The sequence below is a fragment of the Hemiscyllium ocellatum genome, chromosome 19 (genome assembly GCF_020745735.1).
Source record: "Hemiscyllium ocellatum isolate sHemOce1 chromosome 19, sHemOce1.pat.X.cur, whole genome shotgun sequence".
NCBI lineage: Eukaryota > Metazoa > Chordata > Chondrichthyes > Orectolobiformes > Hemiscylliidae > Hemiscyllium > Hemiscyllium ocellatum.
Window position 1 is genome coordinate 50,124,030 of NC_083419.1, and position 27,758 is coordinate 50,151,787.

Consider the following 27,758-nt stretch of genomic DNA (forward strand, 5'->3'; position numbering starts at 1 on the left):
TTTTGAATTGTATAAACCATTTTTCATAACATTCCAGCCATAAAAACCTCACTCAAAATATGTTGTTAATAACATTTTCCCAACATTAAATAAAATATTTTTAAAACTGCCACCATTCCAATCACTAAAACATCTAAGTTTCTCAGCAAAACAAAATCTGCCATTTAAAGTGGAATGTTTACTTAAAGCAAAAATCCTAAGTATGATCTATATTTTACAGAAAAGCAAATTCTAATCAAGAGGAATATGTATCTGGGTGTTGCTGTATAATACTAAATAAAAATTTCTTTATTATTTTGTTTTGCACTCATTTTGAATCATGGTTATTTTTGATGCTTTCCTAATCAATGACTGAGTTATCCTCATGCACACTGGGCACGACAAGGTCAAAGGGATTAAGCCAATTTAGGTCCATTTAAAAAGGGTGCAAGAAAAAAAATAGAATGATCCATTTCCACACATTATGGATTTTAATGAATATGTAAAAAAACCCTCTAATGCTCACTACAATAAATTAAAAGCTTATTACCCTAATCTGAAAGCACCCATGTCAAAAATGTAAACCAAAATGCATTATTTGTAGCTGCTTTAGTATATTTAGAGGGATGTGTGAAATCAATAAAGGGAAATACAGCTAATAGCAAAGATATTTTTGATTTGTCCAGTGGAATAGCAGGTTTTAGAACTTCTTCACATTTAAAAATAAAAATCAGTGACATCCCCAGACTCAACAAGGCATTGTGATTAAAGAGGTTTCTTCCAATAATTTGCCCATTTTCCTACATGCTGGTAAAATGTGCGCGCTTTCAATTTAGCTTATGGCGTTCCTCCAGACATGGTAACACAGAAGCTTTTGACTTGTACAATCAAACATCTTCATGTTTAATTTGAAATAAGCTTATTAAATATCAATATAGAGGATCATTGCCTCTTAACAGGATCACTGCATATCAAATACTTTCTAAATAAACTCTTATTGGAGTATTTTAATCAGATTCTTGGCTTTCAATGCATTAAGGTGCAAACATCTGTAAAAACGACAATGCCGACAATCAACCTAACTGCATTCAGAACTGATCAGCTTGATTGTTGCACACATGAATATGAACAGTACATTTCTGAAAAAATCTAAAGTTAAAACCAATCACAAATTCTAAAAACAAACTCAACAGATTAAACTTCAAAATGGCTGATTAGTTAACAAATTACAACCTGCACTGTTTCAAACATAATCAGCCACAAAGTAGTCTTGTAGCCGGAAATGAATTTTAGAAGTTACATTACAGGTTGGAACCAGTTTTATTTCATGTATATAAATGAAGATTTCAGAAGACAATATTAAATATGACAAGGTTCATGTGCAAAGTCCGAAGGTTATGCATTTTTCCTATATTCTAGGAGTCATACTTTATCAATGAATCAAAGGAAACCAAATCAACTTGGAGAAAATTGGCTTAGATATTAGTTTTGGAATTCCTGAGGCACTGACTGATGCATTGAATTATCAGTCACCAAGTAAAACTGCAAAAACTATTGCACATTTACAAAACAAGGATTATTTTTAAACTGAAAATTGGGTAGGATTCTGGTAATAGGTGGAGCCAATAGTTTAAAAAAAATAGTATTTTTCAAAGTCGATAAAGTGTGGCACTGGCAAAAGCACAGCAGGTCAAGCAGCATCTGAGGAGCAAGAGAGTCAATGCTTCAGGCATAAACAGTCATCAGGCTCTTCAGATGTCACCTGACCTGCTGTGCCTTTTCCAGCACCATACTTTGTCAACTCTGGCTCCCAGCATTTGCAGTCCTCGCTATCTCCTAGTATTTTTCAAAGCCATACAAGACGATGAAGTTGATTAATTACTCTCTAGGGAACTCTTAAAAAAGTAAAAATGATCTGGCGTCATTTGTTTCCATGAAGCACAATAAGCAAAACAGTTCCAACAATAACCATATTTCAGACCTATTTTAATCATGCCAATCAATTGGGTTACAATGAATTACAGTACATAAAGATTCCAACACAAAAAGGCCTCCAACCATCCGGATGCTTACTTTCAATATTCATCCACACTACAACTTACTGTCTTACCACTCTGGACAAACTTTTCCCTACATTGCTTATTGATTGGTGACTGTCTTATACTTATGGCAATTAGATTTGGGTTCCCTCAAATGCAAATCAACTTCCCACATTTACCCCATTAAAAACTTCCACAAAGAGGCACCTTAGACCAACATTAGCCTTCACTTATCTAGGGAAACAGCACAATCTAACAAAAGTACACTCTCCATGAAGTTTCTTTTGCACACAGTCTCCAGTATTTCTAAATCCCTTTATAAAAGGCCATAATGGTGCACCATACTCAAATTAGTTTACTCATTCTATACAAGTTCAACACATCTCTGCTTTTCAAATCCATCACTCTAGAAATGAACCCCAGTGCCAAAAGTGTTTAATTAACTACCATTGCTTCCTTTAGGAAGTATCAGTACTGATATACCACTTTGATCCTTTAGAAAATTTTAAATTCACTATTAAAACATTATCTTTATTGTTCTTACCAATGTTCCATGCGGCACTTGTCAAATCAAACTTATTTTTGGCAACAATTACAACTTTGAGAAATAAAAAAAAAGAGTGCTTTTAAAGCACAATTTAATCATTTTGATGCATAACTTTAATGTTAAGCCTCTTTGTTACTTAACTGTTAATTAGGTTTGGAGTTCTGCTGCGCTTTTCCAGCAATACATTTTTAAGCTCTCATCTCCAGCATCAACAGTCCTCACTTTCTCCTAGGTTTGGAGTATAAAAGCTATACAAAATAAAAATGTGATGTGGAGAACAAATGAGATTCACATGTGCAATTTTTAATATAGCTCAGCGTGATTCACTAGGGAAGTTAAGGATAGCATCAAATTGGAAAACAAAAATATGGTAAAGATTAGTTGTGAGCCAGACAAATAGGAAGGTTTTAAAAAGAGGGAGAAAATAAAATTGGACAGTGAACTGGACATAGGCCCCTGAGAGAATGAGACTGGGGAACTAATAAATGGGCAAACCAGGAAATGAGAGAGAGGTTCAGTAAATGCTTTGTGTCAGTTTTCACATTAGAAGATATTAAAAACATTCCAAATATACTAAATAAGCCAAGGGCAAAAAGAGAACAAATAAGTACAATAAGCTCCACTTGAGAAAAAGTACAAGGGAAACTATTGGGGCTAAAGACCAATAAGACCCTGCGAGTTGAAGGGATATTAAAAGATGTAGCTACAGAGGACAGTGGTTGTATTGGTATCAGCAATCCTTGGAATCTGAAAAAGTACCATGAGAATTGGAAAAATGTCAATGTAACCCCTTTTTAAAAAAGGGAAAGAGACAAAAAGATAACTGTAGGCCAGTGAGCTTAATGCCGATCATTGAAAGTAGGTAAGGTTCTGATATGAAGGATGTCATAACAGAGCATTCAGAAATACATATAGTCATGAAGCCATGCTGACTCTGCTTGAAGGATAATTCACATCTGACAGATTTATTAGAGTGAGCTTTGAGGATGTAACAAGCAGGCTATATAAAAAGCAGTGGATGTAAGAGATTTGGATTTTCAGAAGGCACTTACTACCATACATTGGGCTACTTAACAAGAATCAATATTCTTGAAGGTGGCATATTCCCACGAATAGTGGGTTAGCTAATGAATAGATGACAGAGTTGGGAAAAACCAAGCATTTTCAGGATAGCAACCTGTAATTAGTAGTGCCACAGGAAACAGTGCAGGAGCCACAATTATTTATAATGTGACAACTAATTACTTGAATGACCAAATTTGCAGAGGACACAAAATAGGTAGAAAGGCAAGCAGCAAGGATGACAGTGTCTACAGAGAAACACAGGTTAAGCAACTGGGTAAAAACTTGGCAGATAGAATATAAATGTGGGGAAGAAAAGTAAAGTATTTTATCAGGAAGAATAAAGGAGCGATTATTTAAATGGAGAAAAACTGCAGAAAGCTTGGATAGAGGGATTTGGAAGTCCATTGCCACGAGTCACAGAAAGCTAGCTCGAAGTTCAATGGATAAAAGGGATGGTAATTGGAATATTGGTCTTTATTTCAAAAAGGAATGGAATAAAAGTAGGCAGGTTTTGCTAAAACTAAAACCTTTTGTTGAAATGCTGGTCAGACCACTGCTAGAATACTGCGAACCATTTTCGACTTCTTATCTAAGATATGATGGCATAGGATGCAGTCCAGAAAATGTTTACTGGATGGATTTCAAGTGTGGAGAGGCAGCCTTAGGAGGATCAGTTGAGCATGCACTCTTTGGAATTTACAAAGAGACAACCTTACAGAAACATGTAAGAGTCTTAGGGAACCTGACAGGGTAGATGGGGAAAAATATGTTTCTCCTTGTGGGGAAGTCCAGAACCAGACAGCTTAACCTCAATAAGGGAATGTACATTTAAAGAAGATGACAAATTCCTTTGAGGCTAGGTCATTAAGTGTATTCAAAGTTGGAAGATTCTTAAGCATCAAGGGAATAAGGGTAGGTGGGTGGGGGGAAAAGACAAGACTGTAAAATTCAGGATTATCAATCAAATCAATCAGTCATGTTCTCACTGAATAATAGAGCAGATGCAAAATGGATGATTAGCCTACTCGTCCGATGTCTTCTGGTCAATAATCAGTGATAGGGTGTGGGTTTTTAAAAACTGATTAAAATGAAGTTATTTTCTAGACTCCTATTTAAACATATTTGTGACCCATTTCATGACCATTTGATGAGGTACACATCACAGGATGGTCTAGTGCTTTCACAGAAAACAAAATTGTAAATTGTTCATGATTAATCAACAAACTATACAAAACACTGGCTCAGCTTCAAATCAAAGCATAGTGTCCAATCTTGGACACCATACTTTAGGAAGGGCGTTTCAGATATTCAGAGAAGTGGAGAAAATGATTACAAGATTGGATCCAGGGATGAGGCACTTCAGTTACAAGAATATTTTGGAAATAAAGTGATTGCTCTCCTTAGAGAAGGCAAAATTGAACGGAGACTTTAATATAAGGTGTTCAATGTTGTGAAGGATCTGGATAGAGTAGTAAGAAAGAAACTGTTCCCACTGGCCGAGTATAGAGTATAGAAATTGCAAGGTTATGTTGCGGTTGTACAGGACATTGGTTAGGCAACTTTTGGAATATTGCATGTAATTCTGGTCTCCCTCCTATTGGAAGGAGGTCAGGAAACTTGAAAAGGGTTCAGAAAAGACTTAGAAGGATATTGCCATGGTTGGAGGATTTGCACTATAGGAAGAGGTTAAATAGGCTGGGTCTGTTGGCCCTGAAGCGTCGGAGGCGGAGGGGTGACCTTAACGAGATTTATAAAATCATGAAGGGCATGGACAGGAAAAATAGACAAAGTCTTTTTCTGGGGTTGGGGGTGTCCAGATCTAGAGGGCATAAGAAAGGTCTGTTTCCATGCTGTACATCTCTAGGACTCTATAGTGGAACTGTTAAGCACCAGAGGTCAGAAGTGCAAATTGAAAGAGAACCAGAAATGACAGAGGTAACAAACTGAATGATCTATCCCGTGCTTTAACCATTCTAATGATCATATTTTTAAAAAGCTAAAACTGACGAGAGTACATAATTCAAGAATTACTTAAATCAAAGGCAACTGCTTAAATCCACATTGCTGAGGAAAGGGTTACCACAATTAACATGAACCAAACAGCTCTATGATCAGTACTGCGGCTCCATATCCAGCTCTAAACTTTGACATTTAGGATTTAAGATAAATAGCTCAGTAACTAACTTATACACGGTGTATTCACAGTCAAATACTACTCAAGGTAAAGCCAAAACCTCAAATTACTCCAAGTTCAATTATTAGATTAGATTAATATTTGCTTGTTATTGGCTTTCAAGTTAACACCAATTAAGACAAATACAGACCATGTTCATGTTTTAAAATTCAAATCTGAAACATGTAACTCAAAAGATCCAGCAATTTTAAATAACCTTCAGAACCACATTGAAAGACACATGTAAATGAAGACATGTAAAAATAAAATTACATTGTAAGTTCCATTAAAATAGATACATCTAATGACAAGAGGAATTTGAGAAAACGTGATTTTACTTAATGAAATACAGTATACATGCATAAAATAAGCAAAGCTGAGCAGAGCAAATTAAGTAATGCCATTGTTTGAGGGAGATTACATTGCATAACATTACCAGTGCATTAGCAGAAACCAAATTCAAGTTATGACGTAGATTTGCAATTATGTGGAAACATTTTTTGAAGTGAAACTATATAGAAGATGCTAAGTACAGAAAAAAGCTCAACAAATCAGTAGATTCAATGTAATTTTTTATTACAATTTTAATGACATGAAATGAATATGTGGTTTACACGTAGCTAAAATGGACAGCACAAGAGACCTTGGAAAAAATGACAAAAGATCCAACTTTGTGGTTTTTTAAAAAACACAATCTGGTTATGTTTTATTCTGTGCACTGGTCATTCCCTTTTTTCCTCCCTTGAGGAGCGTTTTTAATCCAGATCAATTTTTTTTGGCTGATTTGTTTTGCTTGATTTCCACCCTTTATTGCTCATTTTAGTTTCCAAGTTCTCCCGAGTTCTATGTATTCTATCACATCTGGTACAAGTCTCATTTTCTCACTTTGTGAAAAATACTCTCAATTGGCTTTTGAGGGGTTAAGTGAGGTAGGAATTTTAAAAAAAAGAGAATTTCTATTATACTACAATCATTGGAACAGCCTCAAACATTGCTGCTGCATGTAGCCCCACACAGGAATCTGGAAAACTGTTTAACAAGACTGAATGTTAGACGTAAGTCGTAAAATTTCTGATCTCCATGTTCACATGTAAATTCTTTCATGTCCAGGATTGAAAAGGTGAAAGAATATGCTGGCCCCATTTAATCAAATTTTAGGTATAAAATAGAGTTAACAATGTTGTTAAGAATATCAAATTAGGTGACAACCATATGCAGAAAGCAACTTCAGTACATATACAAAAAAAGGACCATGTCTAACCATATCCAAATTAGGATGAATGTAATGAAGTGCAATCTGCCTAACCAACACTTTCACCCAATCACTAATTTTATTAAAAGAAAAGAAAACCACCCTAGCAGCAACTTGGCAAAAACTCTTTATAAACACTAAATTAAGCCAGAATTACACTTGATGTGCAAGTTTTTTCTCAGTTATAATTTTGTGGAGCTCATCTGCATCTTCAGTGGTTTTCACACGGATCAAAATGGGAACAGCAGTGTCAGGATTCTTCTCATCAATGGGAGGGTTGGGAATGCAAACAATAAGGATATTGTTCTTTCCTGTCCTTGAACAAGGCAGTGACGGATGAAGCATAATGTTCAGTAAAATATTTCCTGATCAACAGAAAAAATGTCAAGGTATTAAATTATAGAACTTTACTACTCCTTTCCCATTTAAAAAAAGAATTATTCCCTACAGTGTGGAAACAGGCCCATCGGCCCAACAAGTCCACACCGACCCACCCAAGAGCAACCCACCCAGACCCATTTCCCTCTGACTAATGCACCTAATACTATGGGCAATTTAGCATGGCCAATTCACCTAACCTGCACATCTTTGGACTGTGGGAGGAAACCAAAGCACTTGGAGGAAATCCACGCAGAGACTGGGAGAATGTCTGTGTAGAGTTTGCGCAGTCGCCTGAGGCTGGAATCAAACCTGGGTCTCTGGCGCTGAGGCAGCAGTGCTAAGTACTGAGCCACCATGCTGCTGAACCACTCCTGCAAAACAGTGTTTCTCTTTTTAAAAATGTGTACCTACTTCCCTTTTAAAAAGTAGTTACAGATTCTACCATTACTGCTTGATAAATTCAAATAGCCTCTGAAATGGTAAGTTCTCTGATTATGACCTATTGATTAATGGGGATTGCTAACCTCCATTTATCTCCCTTCCCTTTATAATCTGTAATCTTTCAGAGTTTATAAAGAAACGGTTTAAAAATTTCCCTCACTCAGCAAGACTGAAGTCAAATTGTATCCCAGCCCAAAACAACCACAGGTCATCAGATTTGTACATGTACTATTGGTTGAATATCTACGATTGTGTGATTTTTGAGAAGATTTGTAGCTTAGGTTGAGGTTTGTTCTCAGAAGTTTCATTCACCACGCTAGGTAACATCATCAGTGAGCCTCCAGTGAAGCGCTAGTGTTCTATCCGACTTTCTATTTGCGTGTCTTGGTCTGTTAAGGTGGGTGATATCATTTTTGGTTCTTTTTGTCAGAGGTTGGTAAGTGGGGTCCAAATTGGTGTGTTTATGGATGGAATTCCGGTTTGAATTCCAGGCCTCTAGGAACTCCCCTGTGCATCTCTGTATAGCCTGTGCTGGGTGGATCGGTTGTCCGAGTTGGAGTGGCATCCTTCTTCATTTGTGTATAAGGATACTACTGATTGTGGGTCAACTTTTTCCATACATGTACCACCCTCTGCATGAATGAGCTGCCAGAGGAAGTGTTGGAAGAGAATACAATTGCAACATTTAAAAGGCATCTGGATGGGTGTATGAATAGGAAGGACTGGGAGGGATATGGGCCGGGTGCTGGCAGGTGGGATTAGATTTAGATATCTGGTCGCCATGGATGTGTTAGACGGAAGGTTCTGTTTCCGTGCTGTACATCTCTATGACTGTCTTTTGATGGCTAGTTGGTGCTTGTGTATTCTGGTGGCTAGTTTTCTGCCCATCAGTCCGATGCAGTGTTTGTTGCAGTCCTTGCAGGGTATTTTGTAAATGACATTTGTTTTGCTGGTTGTTGGTACAGGGTCCTTTAGGTTCATCAGTACCTGTTTCAGTGTGTTGGTAGGTTTGTGCGCTACCATGATGCCAAGGGGTCGGAGTAGTCTGGTACTCATCTCAGAGATGACTTTGACGTGTGGTAGTGTGGCTACAGTTTCTGAGCATGTTGTGTCTACATGTTTGGATTTGTGTGTTTATTGGGTACCAGCTGTTCTTGAATACATTGTGTAAGTATTTTTCTTCAGCTGCTCTTAGTTCCTGGGTGCTGCAGTGTGTTGGGGCCTATTTAAATAATGTCCTAATGCAGCTCAGTTTGTGGGTATTGGCATGATTGTTTCTGTAGTTAAGTATGGTCTGTACGTGTTGATTTCTTGTAGGCACTGGTCTGTAGTTCTCCATTAACTGTTTATTCCACTGTGACACCTAGGAAGGGGAGTCTGCTGTTGTTCTCCTCTTGAGAAAGTTATTCCAGTAAGGATGTTGATGTTGTAGGTTTCCTCTAATTTGTTCTATTTTTGTGATGACAAAACATGTCAGCCATGAAGTGGACCCAAAGTTTGTGTTGGATCATGGGGAGGGCAGTTCGTTCAAGTCTCTACATTACTGCTTCTGCTAGGAAACCAGATACTGGTGATCCTATAAAACGTTCCGTTGATTTCTTTGTAGTTCTCGTCATTGAATGTGAAGTGGGTAGTGAGGCACAAGTCTACTAGATTGAGCATGTTGTCCCTGCTGATGAAGTTGATGCTGTCTGGTGTTGGTGTCCTTGGTTTGTATAGTAGTACATTCAGTGTTTCTTTGGCCAGACTGATGTTAATTGATGTAAATACGGCTATTACATCAGAAGAGACCATTATTTCTTCCTCTTCTATCTTGGTGTCTTTGAAGATGGTCAGGGATTCTTGGGTGGAGTGGACAGAGTGGCATGAGTCTTCTACTAGGTACTTCAGTGGAGTTCCTTTGCTAGTCTGTATGTCGGTGTGACAAGGAGTGAGACTCCCAGTTTGTGTACCTTAGGTAATCCATAGAAGTCGGGTGTGTTGGATCCGATATGCTCAAGCTAGTAGACTTGTGCCTTGCTACCCAATTCATCTTCGATGACAACACCTACAAACAAATCAATGCAGCAGCCATAGGATCACCAATATCAGGTTCTTAGCAAAAGCAGTAATGCAGAGACTTGAACAAACTGCCCTTTCCATGATCCAACCCAAACTTTGGGTCCACTATGTGGATGCCACCTACATCATCCTCCTCCTTACTGGCATAAAATTTCACAAAAGAGAACAACAGACTCCTCTTCCTAGATGTCACAGTGGAACAAACAGTTAAATGGGGAAGTACAGACCAGCGTCTACAGGATGGCAACATATACAAACCAGATACTTAACTACAGAAGCAATCATCCCAACACCCACAAACGGAGCTGCATCAGGACATTATTTAAAATGGGCCACAACACACTGCAGCACCAAGAAATTACGAGCGGCAGAAGAAAAATAACTATGCAGTGTATTCAAGAACAATGGGTACCTGATAAACACAGTCCTCTGTTTAAGCAACAAACCCAAACAAGTAGAGACAACATGCCCAGAAACTGTAGCCACACTACCATACAGGGACATTTTGGAAATGACAACCAGGCTACTTCGATCCCTTGGCATCATGTTAGTGCCCAAACCTACCAACAGACTGAAAAAGCTACTGTTGAACCTAAAAGTATCCTGTATTAATAACCAGCAAAACAAATGTCATTTATGAAATACCATGCAAGGACTGTAACAAACACTACGTTGGACAGACAGGCAGAAAACTAGCCACCAGAATACACGAGCACCAACTCGCCACCAATAGACATGAACCACTATCACTAGCATCCCTACATACAGATGAAGAATTACACCAGTCCGACTGGACCAATAAATCCATCCTAGGACTGGCCAAATAGTGACATGCATGGGAATTCCTATAGGCCTGGCATTCAATTGGAACTCCAACAATAAACACAACGATTTACCAACCTCAAAAAAAAAGCAGGAAATGAGATTCCCCCCCCCACCCTTAACAGACAAAAGGTGCATAAACAGAAAGTGGGACAGAACATCAGCGGTTCACCAGAGGCTCACTGATGTTACCTAGCACAGTGACGAAACGTCTGAAAACAAACCTACAGCCTGTCCATAATTTTCTTCGAAATCTCAAACTCAAATATCCAATTCTCCACTGGACAACACACACTGGATTCTGAATTTTTTAATTCTAATAGCTAATAGAAAGTTGTACAAATAAAAATGTTGGCCATTGCATGAAAAAAAAATTAAACAAAGCATTTATTGATGGAACATCTCATAAGCAATGACCTCATTTTAAATTAGCACCTGCATTTTCTCTCTTCCTTGCTTCTGGCTCAAATGTTTAAGTACTCAGATCACTGAAGGCTCGATGCAAGACTGATATGTGCATCAGGATACTGTGGAAGCTCTGCTTTGCTGACCTCTGTGGAAATTGCCTGGGAAGTTTAAGCTTTTAATTAATGACCCCACTGCCATCGATTACCTTCTGCAAACATCTCAGAAGGAATTGGACTTGTAGATGTCAAACAGTGTAATTACCCAAATAGTTCCTGAGAAAAATATTCAAACCGAAAACCTAGTCTAATCCTGGGTAATGCCAGAACAAAGTTTCTCTCTGCCAGTCTTCCTCCTCGTCCCCGATACAGCTATTCCTTACACCCTAACTGGACCTGACCACTTGCCTCGCCCACCCACAATACCACATTAACTATTTGCTCAATCATCCAATAACATGCAAACAGAGTCTTTAAGCTTACTGTGCAACAGCTAGCACCATGGAATGTCCTCTCTTCCCCAAACCTTGCACATATCCAAGTTTCCCCTTTTTGGCTCCACAGAGAAAGCCAACTTTTCAGCTTGTATCTGAAATTGCCACTCCTGTAAATCTCTTCTGTCTTCTCAAAATTCCTCCACGAAATGTCATTACCAAACTGGATGGAATACCTTAGTTGCAGCCTAATTAGACATCTTCAGGATGACCATTCTATTCCAATCTGTATTTAAATACCTTTAGCATGAAGTTCAAGATTCTGTATGTTCTTTGCTTGCTCTGTCGATATGACCTGTCACCTTCAACAGATTATGAACATGAAACCTAGATCACTCTGACCCTGCATATTCTTTAGTTTATACAGATTATCCATGTTGCTTCTGCCAAAATAAATATAATCCATATGAAAAGTCGCCTCTGCTACATGCCTACCCTATTCTGCTAGCCTAAATAACCTGGTACAGTCAATTGGACTCAATCCCACTGATTGCCTTACTCTAGAGAATACTCACCACTTTTAAAGTTGGTTATTAGTCAATAAAGTACAGCAGCAATATAACCTATTTGTTACATTAAAGATGATGTGAAATATACATGTTAATCTACTTACCAAGATTTGTATCTGCTCGCACCAACAACTGGATCTTTTGATCTGTCACAGGTTTCAAATGGATTGTACCAATTCCCTTCTCCTTGAAATCCCCATCTTTCTTGTAGAACAGTTTACACCTGCATAAAATGTTAAAAATATAATAGTAAACTTATACTAAAAAAAACTTGCACAGAATAGCAATTCCACTTGTCATTGACCCAATTCTATATTTATTAACTTGCAACAGAATTGGCTTCTACAAGAAGCTGTATTTCTAATAATAGAGATGTATGTAGACAGCTTAAGAGGAAAATCGGTCCAACAGGTAAATTAAAGAACTGAGTGCAAAGTCAACAAGAACTATCCGGAGGGATAACATATGAAAAACTAGTCTCTTAGCCTTTCAGAAGCCAGTTTTGAAGAAAAAATTCAGAGGTCCTGAAAGTAAAGGACCCGAGAGAATGTAGCAGTCAGTAAGGAGAATCAAGAGAATCATACTTAGCCAACCTCTGGATGTAGGTCTCAACTGTAGGAACAGGAGGTCATTCAGTCCCTCAAATCTGTTCCACCATTCAATGAGATCTGTTGCCTCATTCCATATACTTGCCTTTGGCCCTATCTTTTAATAACTTTGATAAAGAATGTATCATAGATTTAAAAAAATAACGGTTTCCTGTCATCTCCTGTCATTTGTGGAAGACAATTCAAAGCACGCTCTGTGTAAAAGTGCTTCCGAACATCACTCCCAATTGGTCTGGTCTTAACTCTCAGACTATTCTCAAGTGCTCAAACCCCCAAACTGGGAAATAATTTCCCTTTACCATTCCAGTCTTTTCCTGTTAACATTCTGAAGACGGTGATCAGATCACTCCTATTTTGTGTAAATGTCTCCTCATATCTGGACCTTGGGGGTTATAAATAACATTCCTGTAATCTTACATTGTCCTCCCTTCAAGGCCAGTATATCCTTGTTTTGTATAATTGCAGCATAACTTCTGCAGCCTTGTTCCCCAGTCCTCTAGATATAAAGGCCAGCATTCCAGTAGCTTTCTTGATTATTTTCCATACCTGTTCATGACATTTTAAAAAAAAAAGTCGATGTACCTGAAGCCTCCCCATCATGAACTTCATACCATTTAGGAAGTACCCTGGACTGTTTTTCTTGGTCAAAAACGGATAACCCCTCACTCACTTATGGAGCAGAGGAAGCACGTGGAGGTATTTTAAAAAATCCAGATGGCTATGTGATTCGTCACATCAATATGGTTCTCAACAAGAGCAATTCACCTCATGTCATTTTGCCTTTGTACTATACAATAATGATCCAATTCTCTTTTGCGTACCAGGATCAGAAGGGCCTCCAACATACTTAAAGCAATGCATTCTGATCAGAACCATATCTGGTCTATAAAAGGTACTTCTCACAACAGCACTGTTCCTTTTACCATTACCTTAAATCTGTACCGTATTTATTGATCCTTTCACCAAGGCAAACATTTTCTCCTCCTTTATTCTACTGCCTCATAACTCTGAATATCTATCAAATTTCTTCTCAACTTTACCATCTCCAAGGTAAAAAGGTCCAGTTTTTTTTAGTTTCTCCACATAACTCACATGGAATGATTCTCCTGTATCTTTTCTGCACTCTCAAAAATGCCTTTACATCTTTCCTAAACTGCCCAGAACTGGAATCAATGCTCTAGTTTAGTCCAAACCAGTATAATCAAAAAGTCCTTTCCCTAGTTGTCTGTGCCCCTACGTATGAAGCTCAGGACTTCTTGTACTTTTTGCAAACACTGTCTCAATCTGTCCTGTTGCCTTCAATTAGTGTACATAGGGCCTCTATACTTTTGTTTTTACTTCTTTTGGTAGCGTATCCTTTAAAGAAACAAAATTGTCTCTACACCTTCCTCCCATCATTTCATACTGCCTGACATTAAACTTAGTCTGTCAATTGTTTGACTATTCCACCAAATTGATAAACTTATGAATTTTAAGTAGCATCCTGCTCACAGTTCACAAAACTTCTAAATGCAACTTTGAAAATTGTACCCCCTGTAAACCACAGCCCAGATTATTAATCCACATAGCAGAACAATGTAGTCTCAGCACTGACCTCCAGAGAATTTTACTATAAACCTTCCCCTAACCCCCAAAAAACTTAGCTCTAATCTATTTCTATCCCTCAGACAAATTCTGATTTCATGCTGCTACCACTTTTAATTCTGAATTCTAACTTTGCTGACAGGCCTGGTTTGTTGAACTTTAATCAAGTGCCTTTTTGAAGTTCATGTACACCACACCGACCCTTTGTCAACTCAAACTCAAGCAAGTTAGTTAAATGTGATTTGGCCTAAAGTTCATACTGCTTTGCCTCACTGAAACCAAGGAACTATTAATTTAGTTCTGTATCATCATTTTAAAAATATCCTCTATCTAGGTTAAACTGATTGGCCTATAGTTGTAGGCTGACCTTATCACCTTTTTTTCATCAAGCATAGTGTGAACAGTATACATTTTTATTTTTCTGTATTTTACTGTGGACTACAATAGGAAAAGATCGGTTCTAATAAATACGAAGAAAGGTTGGAGGATTTCTGTACTTTTCTTTTTACAAAAGGTAAGTTAGCAGGCACTCATTGTAAGTAGTGTTTATACACCTGCTTGTTCATGCAGTTGTGGAAGTAAAGTTTGCAGAGGAGCTGCAGCAAAAAGGGTTTATAAAATGCAGCTGATTGACTGGTCTGTGGACCAGTGACCAGTGATGAGAGAAGTCTTCTGTCTGCAAATAACTATGTGATCAACTCACAGATAGCTAGACATGTGAATACTTCAGTGAGAAACCACTACAAAAACTTTAAAGAATGTGCTGTTTTGTTCTGCAGAGAGAAGAAAAAAATCAGAAGCCTGAAGATAGTCTGCAAGGTTTGTAGCTCAGGTTGAGGTTTAGGGTGTAGGTTTGCTCGCTGAGTTGTAGGTTTGATATCCAGACGTTTCATTACCTGGCTAGATAACATCATCAGTGGCGACCACCAAATGAAGCAAAGCTGTTGTCTCCTGCTTTCTATTTATAGGTTTGTCCTGGATGGGGTTCCTGGGGTTTGTGGTGATGTCATTTCTTGTTCAAGCAGGAAATGACATGACCACAAACCCCAGGAACCCCATCCAGGACAAACAGATAAATAGAAAGCAGGAAACAACAGCTCCACTTCACTTGGAGGTCGCCACTGATGTTACCTAGCCAGGTATTGAAATGTCTGGATATCAAACCTACAGCTCAGCGAGCAAACCTACACCCCTGAAGATAGTCTATTTACTTTCCCTTGCCAGTTGCTGCAAGTGGTGACTTTATATTAATACAACAGAGACCATTACAAGTATGAACCAGACACCCTATGCCACCTGCAAAGTAGTTAAAGTATCTAGAGAAGAGAGATAGAAACAACATTCCAATCAGCAAAAAGATCTCAGCAATTGCTGCAGACAGGGAACACTGAATGCTTTCATAGACTTTCCCTAATACTCATTTTCACATGTACGCATATAACATGTATTTAAAAAAAAAGGGTAACTGACAGAATTATAATAGTTCGGAAGAAGGCCATTCAGCCCATCCTGCCTGTATCAGCTCTATTTTCTAATGCCTTTTCCCTATATCCCTGCACACTGGAATTATCCAAAAGAAAGCCAACCAATTCTTGCTGAATGTAAATTTCGTTTAGGCAGTCAGTGTATTCAACACTTTTGCTGTGTGGAAAAGTCTTTCCTTCTCATCACCCTTGCTTCGTCTGCATATAGTCATAGAGATATACCACAGGGAAGCAGGCCCTTTGGTCCAACTCGCCCACGCTGACCAGATACCCTAACCCAATCTAGTCCCACCTGCCAGCACCCGGCCCATTACCCTCTAAACTCTTCGTATTCATATACCCGTCCAGATACCTTTTAAAATGTTGCAATTCTACTAGCCCATTCCAAACACACCACCCTCTACATGAAAAAGTTATCCCTTAGGTCTCTTTTATATCTTTCCTCTCTCACCCTAAACCTGTGCTCTCTAGATCTGGACTCCCCCACAAGGAAAAGATCTTGTCTATTTCCCCTATTCATGCCTCTCAATTTTATAAACCACTATAAAAAGTCACCCCTCAGCCTCTGGCGCTCCAGGGAAAACAGCCCTAGCTTTTCAACCTCTCCCTATACCTCAAATCCCCCAACCCTAGCAACATTCTTGTAAATCTTTTCTGAACCCTTTCAAGTTTCACAACATCCTTCTGATAAGAAGGAGACCAGAACTGCACATAATATTCCAAAAGTGACCTAACCAATGTCCTGTACAGCCACAACATGATCTCCCAACTCCTGTACTCAATACTCTGACCAATAAAGGAAAGCATACCAAACGCCTTCTTCACTACCTACCTGCGACTCTACTTTCAAGGAGCTACGAACCTGCACTTCAAAGTCTTTGTTCAGCAACATTCCTAGGACCTTACCATTAAAGGTGTACAAGTCCTGCCAAGATTACAAACTGTTAGAACAATGTCCTTTTGTTTGAGCTTCTTTTACAAATGGAAACAGATTCATCCCAGGCTGCTCATGAGTTTAAAAAGCTCAATCTGATCTTCTCTCAGTTGTCTCCTTTTCTAGGTGGTCAGTCCCAACTTATTCAATCTAACCTCATAGCTGATGTTTCTCAAATCTAGGACTATTCTAGTAACCGTTTGCAATGTATTTGCATCTTTCCTATAATGAGATGCCCACAACTAGACATCAGCTGCAGTGTTGAGTACAACGAGTGTCTTGTACAAATTTAACATCAGCTCCTTGCTCTTGCAGTCTGTGCCTCATACTTTATAAAAAGTGGCTAGAGTTTTAACTTGTGAAATAATATGCTGGCGGTTCATAATTGTTTACTTGTTGCTGGAGTCTATTTGAACAAATAGTTATGTACAAAACCTAGTCCATGCCTTCTGCTACCTGGCATCTGAAAGTTAGGTTAATTATGGAATAAGCGTGTACTTTTTAAAATTCTTTTAACTTTTCTGGTGACTCCAGAAATAGCTTGATTTCCAGTGCAGCATAACAATAAATGTTTGTAACTCTCCTGTCCCTCTGGTATGACCCCTGCATCCAAGGAAGATTTGAAAATAACACACTTTTCACCCTAATTTCTCTCCAGATGCTTGGTCACAATGTGTCTACTCCTGTGCCTTTTCAAATTTAAATACATAAAATGTAAGGAAGCAAATTTGCTGTAGTTAAATTTGCTGACACCACAAAATTGGGAAAAGGCAAGTTACAATGAGAAGACAAACAGTTGAGAGATATTGATAGGTGAAGCGGGCAATTAGTAATTGGAATATTAGGTGAAAGTGTGAAGTTATTCATTTTAGAAGGGAGAACAAAAGAGAAACACTGCAGGAAGCTGGAACACAAAAGGGACTTGGAGGTACTGGTGTACAAAACAAAGCTAACACACTGGTGCAGCAAATAAATCAGGAAGGCAAATGGAATATTGGCTCTTATTTCAAGGCATTGGAAGTTTAAGAGTAGGGACGTCTTACTGCAATTGTAAGGAGCAGATGAGATCACATCTGAAGTACTGTGAGCAGTTTTGATCCGCTTATTTACAAAATATATTATTTCACTGGAGGCAGTTCAGAGAAGGTTCATTAGGGGTGATCTCTGATATGGAGGGAATTTCTTATGAGCAAAGATTAAGCGGGTTGGGTCTCTCCTCACTGGAGTTTCGAAAAAATGAGGAATGATCACACTAAAACATATCCCCTTAAGGGGTTTGACAGTAAATGCTAAGAGGATGTTTGCCCTCTTCAAACAATTTAAGACCAGAGGGCATAGACTCAGAATTAGGGTTACCACTTAAGGCTGAAATGAGGAAGAATTTCTTTTCTCAGAGGGTTTAGTGTATGTGGAATGCCTTGCCAGAGAGCGGTGAGGACAGAGTTCTTGTGTACAGAACAACCTTGGTTTTCTGAACAAGACAGGTAGGGAATATTTTGTTCAGATTACGGATGATGTTTTACATGACTTCGATTTCTTGTTTGGATAATCCAAAATTAGGATAACTGACATTCGGATAACAAGGTTGTTCTGTATATTTAAAGGTTGAGATAGATTCTTGATCAGTAGATGAAATCAAAAAGGTAATGGGGAAGGGTAAGGAAGTGAAGTGAGGAGTGTCAGATCAGTCATGATCCTATTGAATGGGGAGGAGGCGCAGTCATTTCACTCAGTTAGTCGGATGGCTAATTTATGATAGAGTGACACTAATGGGGTGGGTTCAACTCCCACACCAGCTGAGGTTACCATGAAGGATTGTCCTTCTTAACCTCTTGCCCCAGAGGTTTGGCGACTCTCTTTCAAACCATCACCAACTGGTTCTCTCTAATGAGAAAGCAGCTGTATGGTCTGGCACGACATAGGCAACTCAATGTTTTATTTGGAGCAGGACCAATTGAAAAAGTTAAGCTCTAAATTAAATTCCAGAAAATTACTTCCGTACTAGTCACGAAAGACAAATGAAATAGGTATCAGGAACAAAAACAGAGTGTAGTAAATAAATTGACATTTGTTTCAGAATAAAATGACATACTTCTTGGAAAAGATTGCATCCTCTTCTTTGACTTCAGTCACAACTGGCTTGGGAGGTTCTTCATTCTCTTCATCTTTTTCATCTACAATTGAAAAAAAAACTAAGTTTAGAACAGGAAGATGTTACAACACAAAAGCTGTGGAAGAAAACTAACTAAATAGATTGCTACTGGGATAACAAACCAAATGGTCTGTCTGTCTGTCTAACGAGATAACTACATGATTACTGGATTGTCATGTCACACTCTTACTGGTTTTGCAATTCAGTTTTGCTGCCTGATAATAAATGGAGATTAAAAGTCTAAATGCATTCTCACCACAACCCGAAAAGCAAAGTTATAAAATGGACTCCATCAGGAGTAATGTGTGCCACGTCTGGATGTGGGCAAGATGTGGCTTTCTTTACTAATTAAATTAGCAATATGGTGATTTAAAAGAAAAAATCACATCTTGGATATGGGATCACTGGAAATGACAGCATTTACTGCCTATTGCTCAAAAGATTTGTTTGTATTTTACTGAGCAAGGTGGGAGAATCAGGACTGCGCATAATCTCCACGGTAGCAGATTCAAAAAGGAATTGCCTGAGAAATTTATTTTCCTCTGAGCAATGTCTTTATGCCTAGAACCCTACAAAAGTATTTTTTTTAAAAAAAAGTACTTAAAGTATCTAACTTCTCCTGTGTAATAAAAAAAGTTTAACTATTCAATTGAACTCATCTGTACATCATCCCCACCCTGCAGAACTTCACCATACCCAGACCCTGTCACAGTCCACCCATTAACCTCCCCCTTGCCACTCCATACTTCCCACAGCTTTCCCATTCTACCATCAGACCTGAACCCACCATATGCTATGCCTCTTCAGAGCTGGTCAATCTGTCAGACAACTCACCCATTCCCTTTGTTCGACCAGACTAAACAGTTAAATGTATAATGTTTAAACGTGGACAGATATCCACCACTTCAAGATAGAGTGAAAACAAAGAGATTGGGGCTGATCACCAAGCTTACATGGTTAACTTTAAACTTGTAATTTTTGTTCATGGTTTAACATAAAAATGCAACATTCTTGGAAGTGTGAAATTAAACTGGTGATAGTAAAGAGACCGAAGCAGTAAGGGCAAAGAAGGGTAACATATTAGCCATGAAGTTATTGCTCCAATTAGTAATACTACAGGTTTAGAATGAGAGGAGCTTTCTTGTTGAAAATATACAAGATTCTGAAAAGGGAGACACTGAAGCTTCCTTTCCAGACTAGAGAATCTCCGTCATGGTGAACATCCTCATGATAAAGGGACAGATCATTTAGAAATGAGTCAGAGAAACTTCTTCACTCAAAAGGGCTATAAATCTTTGGAACTCTGTATCCAGATGGTGTAGTTGTCCATCACTGAACATAATTAAAATGGAAATGGATAGATTCACTGCTTCAGAGAGACTAGATTGGAGACTTCATTAGTTTCCTCATTTCCCCTCCCTCCCACCTTACCCCAGATCCAACCTTCCAGCTCAGCACCATCCTCATGACTTGTCCTCCCTGCCAATTCTCCTTCCCACCTACCCACTCCACCCTCTTCTGACCCATCACCTTCATCCCCACTTGCATCCACCCATTGTACTCTTTGCTACCTTCTCCCCAGCCCCACTCCCTCCCATTTATCTCTCCACCCCAGAGGCTCCCTGCCTTCATTCCTGGTGAAGGGCTTTTGCCCAAAATGTCAATTTTCCTGCTCCGCTGATGCTGCCTGACCTGCTGAGCTTTTCCAACACCTGCAGTCCTCACCTTTTGCCTAGATACTTTGATTACCTGAAACAGTGAATAAGGGAAACAGACATGAAAATGGAGTCAACACCAAAGATCATGATCATACAGAATGACAGAGCACAAGTGGATGGGTCAACTGGTTTATTCATGCTCCTATTTATGTGCTTATGTGGCAGTTTGTAAATCCACTGCTGCAAACTAATTTTAATTCAACTAAATTTAAACTCCATGTCTTAAAATTTGACATTGACATGAGCGTTTTTAAAAAAAAACAAACACACACACATCAGAAGGTACAATGCCTGAGCATTTGCAAGATTTTTGCAGTAAATTGCATTCCCAATATATAACCTGTCATCAAGAATATATGGCCAAAATGCACTGCACAAATACATTGGGAAACATTTTCCCAACTTGTGCCAGCCATACTGTTGACTGCTTCAATGTAGAATTTTCCTGCAAAAATAAACCACAAATGTTCAGTAAACAAATGGCCATTTGGTGTAACAGGGTATGTTAATACTTTACATGACCTTCCTCCCACTCTCTCATCAGAAACCATAACATTATCTTTTTAACTTACATATTCATCTAACTCTGCTTTAAATTTATAGCATTCACTTCAAATACACTATTGTAGCATTTTCTACATGCTCACAATTCTAACTTCAAAATCAACGTATTAGTCACTTGCTTATATTTATGGATCCTTGCACTGCCTCTCCACAGTGGAAACATTTCTCTCCGTGCCTACCCAATCTTAACGTACTTACCCATATCTGCCCTTCGACTACACTTAGTCCTAGTTATCCACCAGGGACAATAGCACGGACATCCCTTGGATAACAAAAGTCACGAGAATGGGCCAAAGGAGTAAAATGGGATTTGGGGCTGACTGAGTACATGGATCGGTGGGTAGCAAACTAGTAGATTAATAAGGATTGAACCCACTCCTAAAGGAAAGGTTTCCAGCCTGTTCAATCTTTGCTTATTAGGTACAATTGGATCTGGCATGCTTCAGTCTTTATGGTGTCTTCTCCAGGTCCTCTATAGCATTTTATATGGAGACCAAAATGATACAGTAAACAAAAAGTGATCGAATCAAAGTTCCAAAGATATTTAACCCCCAATATCTCTGCTTTCAAATTTGATTGCTGTAGATATAATCCGTAGTACTTAATTCGCTCTTTCCAGCCTTATTAGTCTGCATTGCTACTTTTAAATGGTGTGTGAATGTGTACCTCCAGATTCTCCTGGAATTCTCTTAGTAAGTTGGTTCCTTATTTTTCCAAAATGTATAAAAACTCTCACTTATCTATAATGAGATCAGCATGCCAATTACATAACCACACTGCAAGTTTATTAATGTCTTCTTGCACTTCGGCCAATCTTCTGCTATATTAACTGTTGAAATTGCGTCTTCAATTGTGGCATTCAAGTGTAAGTGGCTTGTAGTCTCAGAACATATCACTACAAAACATCACTTCCCATTGCTTGCCATTTTCAGCAAAAGCACTCCACATTTAAACTCACCCTATTTGCGTTGCACTTTAGGATAGATAAATTCAGTTTTAACCTCAAACCCATGACTTTCAGGACCCAATTTTTTGATCCAACTTGCCAAATAACCCTGGATCCCATGAATTTTTACTGTCTTTAATCAGTTTCCCCATATGGGACCTTGCCAAAGGCCTTGCTGAAACAAAAATATATCAATTGCCTTACCCCATCCAAATACTAGGTCACCTCCTCAAAATTCCTCCAGATTCGTCAGGCAGGACCTCCCTCTGCCAAAGCCATGCTGACTATCCCTGATCAAACCTTGCCTCTTCAAATGGAAATTAATTTTCTCTTTCACCATCTTCTCCAATACATTCCTACCACCAATGCTGGACTCAATGGTTCATAGTTCACTCATCTATCCAATCAGTTTCTGATCACTAGCAACTCCCTTGGTTGTTGGGTAGGGGAGGTTTCCATTGCAGCAATGCAATGTCAAGGGAAGATGGTTAGATTCACTCCTGTTGAAGGTAATCATTGCTTGGCACCTAAGTGCAACATTATGGATTAGATTAAAATAGATTCCCTACAAGTATGCAAACAAGGCCCTTCAGTCCAGCAAGTCTACACAGGCCCTCAGAAGAGTAACCCACCCTGACCCATTCCCCTAAACTCTTTTCACCTCTGACTAATACACTTAACACTATGGGCAATTTAGCATGGCCAATTCATCTGATCTGCACAGAGGGACAGAGTCAGAGAGATGTACAGCATGGAAACAGACCCCTCGGTCCAACCAGTCTATGCTGGCCAGATATCCCAACCCAATCTAATCTCACCTGCCAGCACCCACCCTTATCCCTCCAAACCCTTCCTATTCATATACCCATCTTTGGATTTTGGGAGGAAACCAGAGCACAGAGAGAAAACCCACGCAGAATGTGTAAACTCAATACAGACAGTTGCCTGAAGTGGGAATTGAACCCAGGTCCCCTGGCGCTGTGAGGCAGCAGTGCTAGCCACCGTTCCATCTCCAAAGGATGTTGAGGCCATGTTGTATATGGGCATATGTTGTATCAATTTTGGAATGGGGATGATGCGGAGTATGCACTTCTGACTTTATGACAAAGGGAGGTGTTTAACCAAACAGCTGAATATGTTTGGGCCCAGAACGCTGCCCTAAGGAACTCCTGCAGAGATGTCCTGTGATGGAGATAATTTACCTCTGTCAACCACAACCTTTACGCTAAGGATGACTTGAAGGGTAGGTCCACCTACACACCAGTTCTTACCAATTCAGCTTTTCTTGCAGCTTCTTGATGCAACATATGGTCAAATGTTACCTTCATGTCAAGTGCAGTTATCCTACCATAGTTCAGCTCTTTAGTGCATGTTTGGACCAAGATTGTAAAGAAAGTGAATTTCAGAGCTGACACCTCAAGTGATTGATGCAAAGTTCAGTCAAAACACAAGGACATCAAAATACACGTGGACCAGACTCTTAAAAAAAAAGGACATTAGGGAATCAGATGAGTTTTTGATTCAATCAAAAATGGATTCCTGGCCCTTGTTAGGCTAGCTTTTAATGTTAGACCTTTATTGCAGATTGTGCAATTCAAATTCAATAACAGAATTCTAACCCACGTCTTCGGCTTTTTTCCAAGCTTCTGGCACATTATTCCAGGGAAGACCAACACTCAGACCATTCCTAACAACTCTGGAGCTGTTCTGGTTGACCTTAAGAAGCAAATAAAAAAGGTCTAACAGTGACAGAAGAGGAAAGCTCTGCAAGGAGCTGTTCCTTCAGTCAGACTGTTTCTGCCCCATTTTTGCCAGGGGACACACCCCACATCAGGCTGAGAAAAGAAAACAATCCTGAATGAAAAGCACCCTGCTTCTGACCTCCATTTTCATATGAATTCCAGAGGTGAACACAAGGTTTGTGTCAGCTAAACCCAATGCCTTAGTTCGAGCTTGCTTTCCCTTTTCCTTGTGATCAGAACTTGAGAGTCTAGTCTGTCTCTATCACATTTAAGTGAAAAGGTAAAAATGGTTATATTAGCTCTGCTGGTAGTTTTATTAAATTACACAATTTTTGAAGTCATCAATAGATTGCTTATCATGTTGGTTATTACACTCATGCCATAACTTTTTGGGATTCTGGCATCTGCTACTGGGTTTCCTCCTGAAGGGAATGAGACTCAAGTCGTCAAACTGTTTTTTGAACAATTAGAAAAATTGGATTACTTTTGCCCAACGGATGTGGGAAATTTTGGAAGTGCTCAGCTTGTCTAGCAGCACTTATACAGAGAGATTCAGCCTTGAGAAGCCATGTGGCAGAACTAAAAGAAGATTGGGTACCTGAAACTTTGACTGTTTTTCTCTCTCCACAGAGTATTTCAGATCTGTCGAATCTATAGTATTTTGGTCTATAGACTGACAGGAGGCATTTGAGAAATGAGCTAGTTTTAATTTTAAAATGATTAGTATTTAATCACAAAGCAACATGTATTTTTCCTGCTAACAAAGCTCAATTGTGTGTATATGGGTAACATTACTATATTTGCATGTTTTTGGGCTCAGTTTATAAAATGAGTAATTCATCCATTGCACAAAATATTTCAATATGTTAAGATTTTAGCTAAAGCTGTCAGGACACTGGTTTGAAAGAAAACACAGGTGATAACTGGATACTGTATAGGTTGAATTGAAAAATACCTTCAAACTAGACCATCAAGAGATTATTTGGACATGACAGCAAGTAACTGAAATAAAGTGGAAAAGTATGTGGAAAAACAGTACTAATGCAAAAAACAGCATATTTTTACTGAGGTAACTACAAGACACAAAATTGCCCGATAAAAGAATTGTCCTGTTGGGTCATCACACGGTGCCACTTGAAGGTGTTTTTCTGTATAATGGAATGTTTGGAAAAGTACTGAAAGTACCACAAAATGATGACACAGCATGCAATCTTAAATTCAGGTTAGTATTAATATTACAGACTTTGCTCTGTTCAGTGGCATTTACCTTGGGCTGGGATTTGCAATTGTAATAAGGCAGTGAGACTTGTCAACTTAAAGCACACTTGTTACTTACTGTTGAACTTCACCTTGGACTAAATATTTTCTGCTTTATGTAGAGTTTTATTGTTACATCCCATCGCATCCACTATCAACCACTAACATACGCTTATGCCTTTCTTGCACTTATATTTTCACTGACTGATTTCAACATGTAACAACAATCTAGTTTTTTTTGTTCACGTCTTTAAAACCTGAATGTAAAGTTGTTAAACTATTGACTAATGCAGTGGGTGGTCGGGAATAGTAGTTGCTGTCGTTATTAACAAAGTTATTTTAATGCATTTGCACAATGAAATTTAATCACCATTTGGATTCCTGTTACCATTTACCTATTTTTCCTGATTATCACAGATGTGCTGCCTTAAGAGGTAGAGGGATTTAGGGAGAGAATTCCAGAGTCTCAGTGTATGCTTTGGGGAGATGTTGTTCTGATCTGTCCCCAAAAAGCTACAATGCTGGATTGTGGAGGTACAGGCAAATGGGAGGTAACTTAATTGTGTGATAGACAATTGTTTCAGCAATGCTGGTAGTTTAATGAATTACCTAGCACTATGGTGCTACTACTACAATGCCATTAAATCAGAGGTTCAATATTTTGACAAGCAAGAAAGCCAAATCTTCTGTTTGGACATCGTTCATAAAACACTGTTTGGATACCAGCAAGATTAATTTATAATGCCTCATCTTTCGGAAATTTGCTCAATTGTTCCCTCAGAATAAAATTGAATTGTGCACCTCACGCAAAAAAGGCTGATGTTCCTGTTATAAAACTTATACGCAAGATTAAAATTTGCAAACACTTTAATCTAGCCATTTCTTTAAATGATGTGTGGATAAGAGAAAAGAAACAACAGAGTACACTTCATGGCTATTGACAATATAGTTGTTATTATTATACCTGACTACTTTAAGACCAGGACTACTGAATTTGTAAGTATAAACAGTTTATTTAAAAAAAAAGTTAAATACCTTTGCGCTCACTGCTATTCATTTCTTCTGGTTTTGCTACAGATGCGGTGAAGGAAAATGTTGGAGCTCCGGACTTTTCTTGGTTTAGATCTTTTCCAAATAATGAGCCTGAGGTTCCACTACTGAAAGAAAAGCCAGATAAAGGTGGTTTTTCCCCTGTTTTCCCGAAGAGGAAGCTGCTGTTTCCACTATTTCCTATCGTAGTCTCAGGTTTCATTTCTGAAGTGAGTGGAATAATATCATTGCTTTTAACAGATGAAAAGATGGGTGGTGGGGTTGTCCCTGCTGATGTTTTAGAAACACCAAATGTGTTAATAGACTGCGTTTCTGGCCTCTTGCTGCTTGTGTCACTCTCTGACCCACTATCAGAGCTGCTACCATATTTCTGCTCAATGCTCGTCAAATGCTTCTCGTAGTCCCTGAAGATTGGGGTCAAATCACATAGCGGATTCTCATTGACATGTTTGGTGATCCAATCCCGGACTGAACAATTTAGTGCTGTGAGTTGTTTGTTGTATTCGTTACAGCCAGTTTTACTCCGAGTGTTAAGTTGATTAACACCATTTGCTTTTGTACCTATTTCACCTTTCGCCAAGGGATTTGAAGGAGGACCATTAGACAGAAAAGAACCTACAAGATAAAATTAAATGCTTAATTAGATTGTGAAATAAAATAGATTATTGCACTATTCTAAGGTCTCCAAGTCTTCATAGATCAAGACTTCCTATCACTTATTTTAAAAAAAACAACAGCAAAAAAAAAGGTCCTCAGGCAGCCCCCCCCCCAGTAATGGAGTCCAAAACTAGAGGGTATAGGTTTAAGGCGAGAGGTGAAAGATTTAAAAAAGGGACTCGAGTGGAAACTTTTTCCACACAGAGGGTGGTGCAAATATGAAATGAACTGCCACAGGAAGTGGTAGAGGTGAGTATAATTACAACATTTAAAAAGACATTTGGACCGGTACATGGATAGGAAAGATTTAGAGGGAAATGAGCCAAATGCAGGAAAATGGGACTAATTCAGTTCAGGAAACCTACTTGGCATGGACAAAGTCAGATCTTCGAATGATGCCTGATTTGATAGGTTTTGTTTAATTTTTAAATGTCTCTGAAACATATTCAAGAGCCTGCAGATCTCCAAGAAAAATAAACAAACTAAACCTAGAAAAATTAGTTTTAAATTCTACCAAACGATAAAACAGTTTCAAGCCACTTTCCACCACAGTTACAAAGCAAGGGGGTTGAGACGATTTGAGACAAATCACATCCTTTTTTAAAAAAGATATATTCGTTCGTGGGATGTAGGAATTTATTGCTTATCTCCAAGTACCCTTCAGAAGGGGGTGGTGAGCTATCTTCCTAATCCACCGCAGTCCGTATGTTGCAGATTGAGCCACATTGCCTTTTTGACCCAAGGAATGGTGACAGATTTGAAAGTCAGAATGATGAGCAGCTTCGAGAACTTGCAGGTGGGTGGTGTTTCCACGTATTTGCTATCCTCGCCCTTCTAGGTGGAAGTGGTCATGGGTTTGGAAGATGCAGTCTAAGGCTCTTTGTAATTTCTGCAG

The 27,758-nt window shown here is 38.7% G+C and overlaps 1 protein-coding gene across 3 annotated transcripts in view; it reads right to left on the bottom strand.

The window, feature by feature from the left end:
- Positions 1-6,358: 6,358 nt before the first annotated feature.
- Positions 6,359-27,758, bottom strand: part of nup50 (nucleoporin 50) — a 61,427-nt gene continuing 40,027 nt past the window's right edge. For all 3 annotated transcript variants that reach the window (XM_060839456.1, XM_060839454.1, XM_060839455.1), the window contains 4 exons: positions 26,192-26,821; positions 18,870-18,951; positions 12,272-12,390; positions 6,359-7,420 (listed from right to left, as the gene is read on the bottom strand). In XM_060839456.1, the coding sequence (XP_060695439.1) occupies positions 7,209-7,420; positions 12,272-12,390; positions 18,870-18,951; positions 26,192-26,821 (1,043 nt within the window). In that variant the 3' untranslated portion in view covers positions 6,359-7,208. The remainder of the gene's footprint in view (positions 7,421-12,271; positions 12,391-18,869; positions 18,952-26,191; positions 26,822-27,758) is intronic.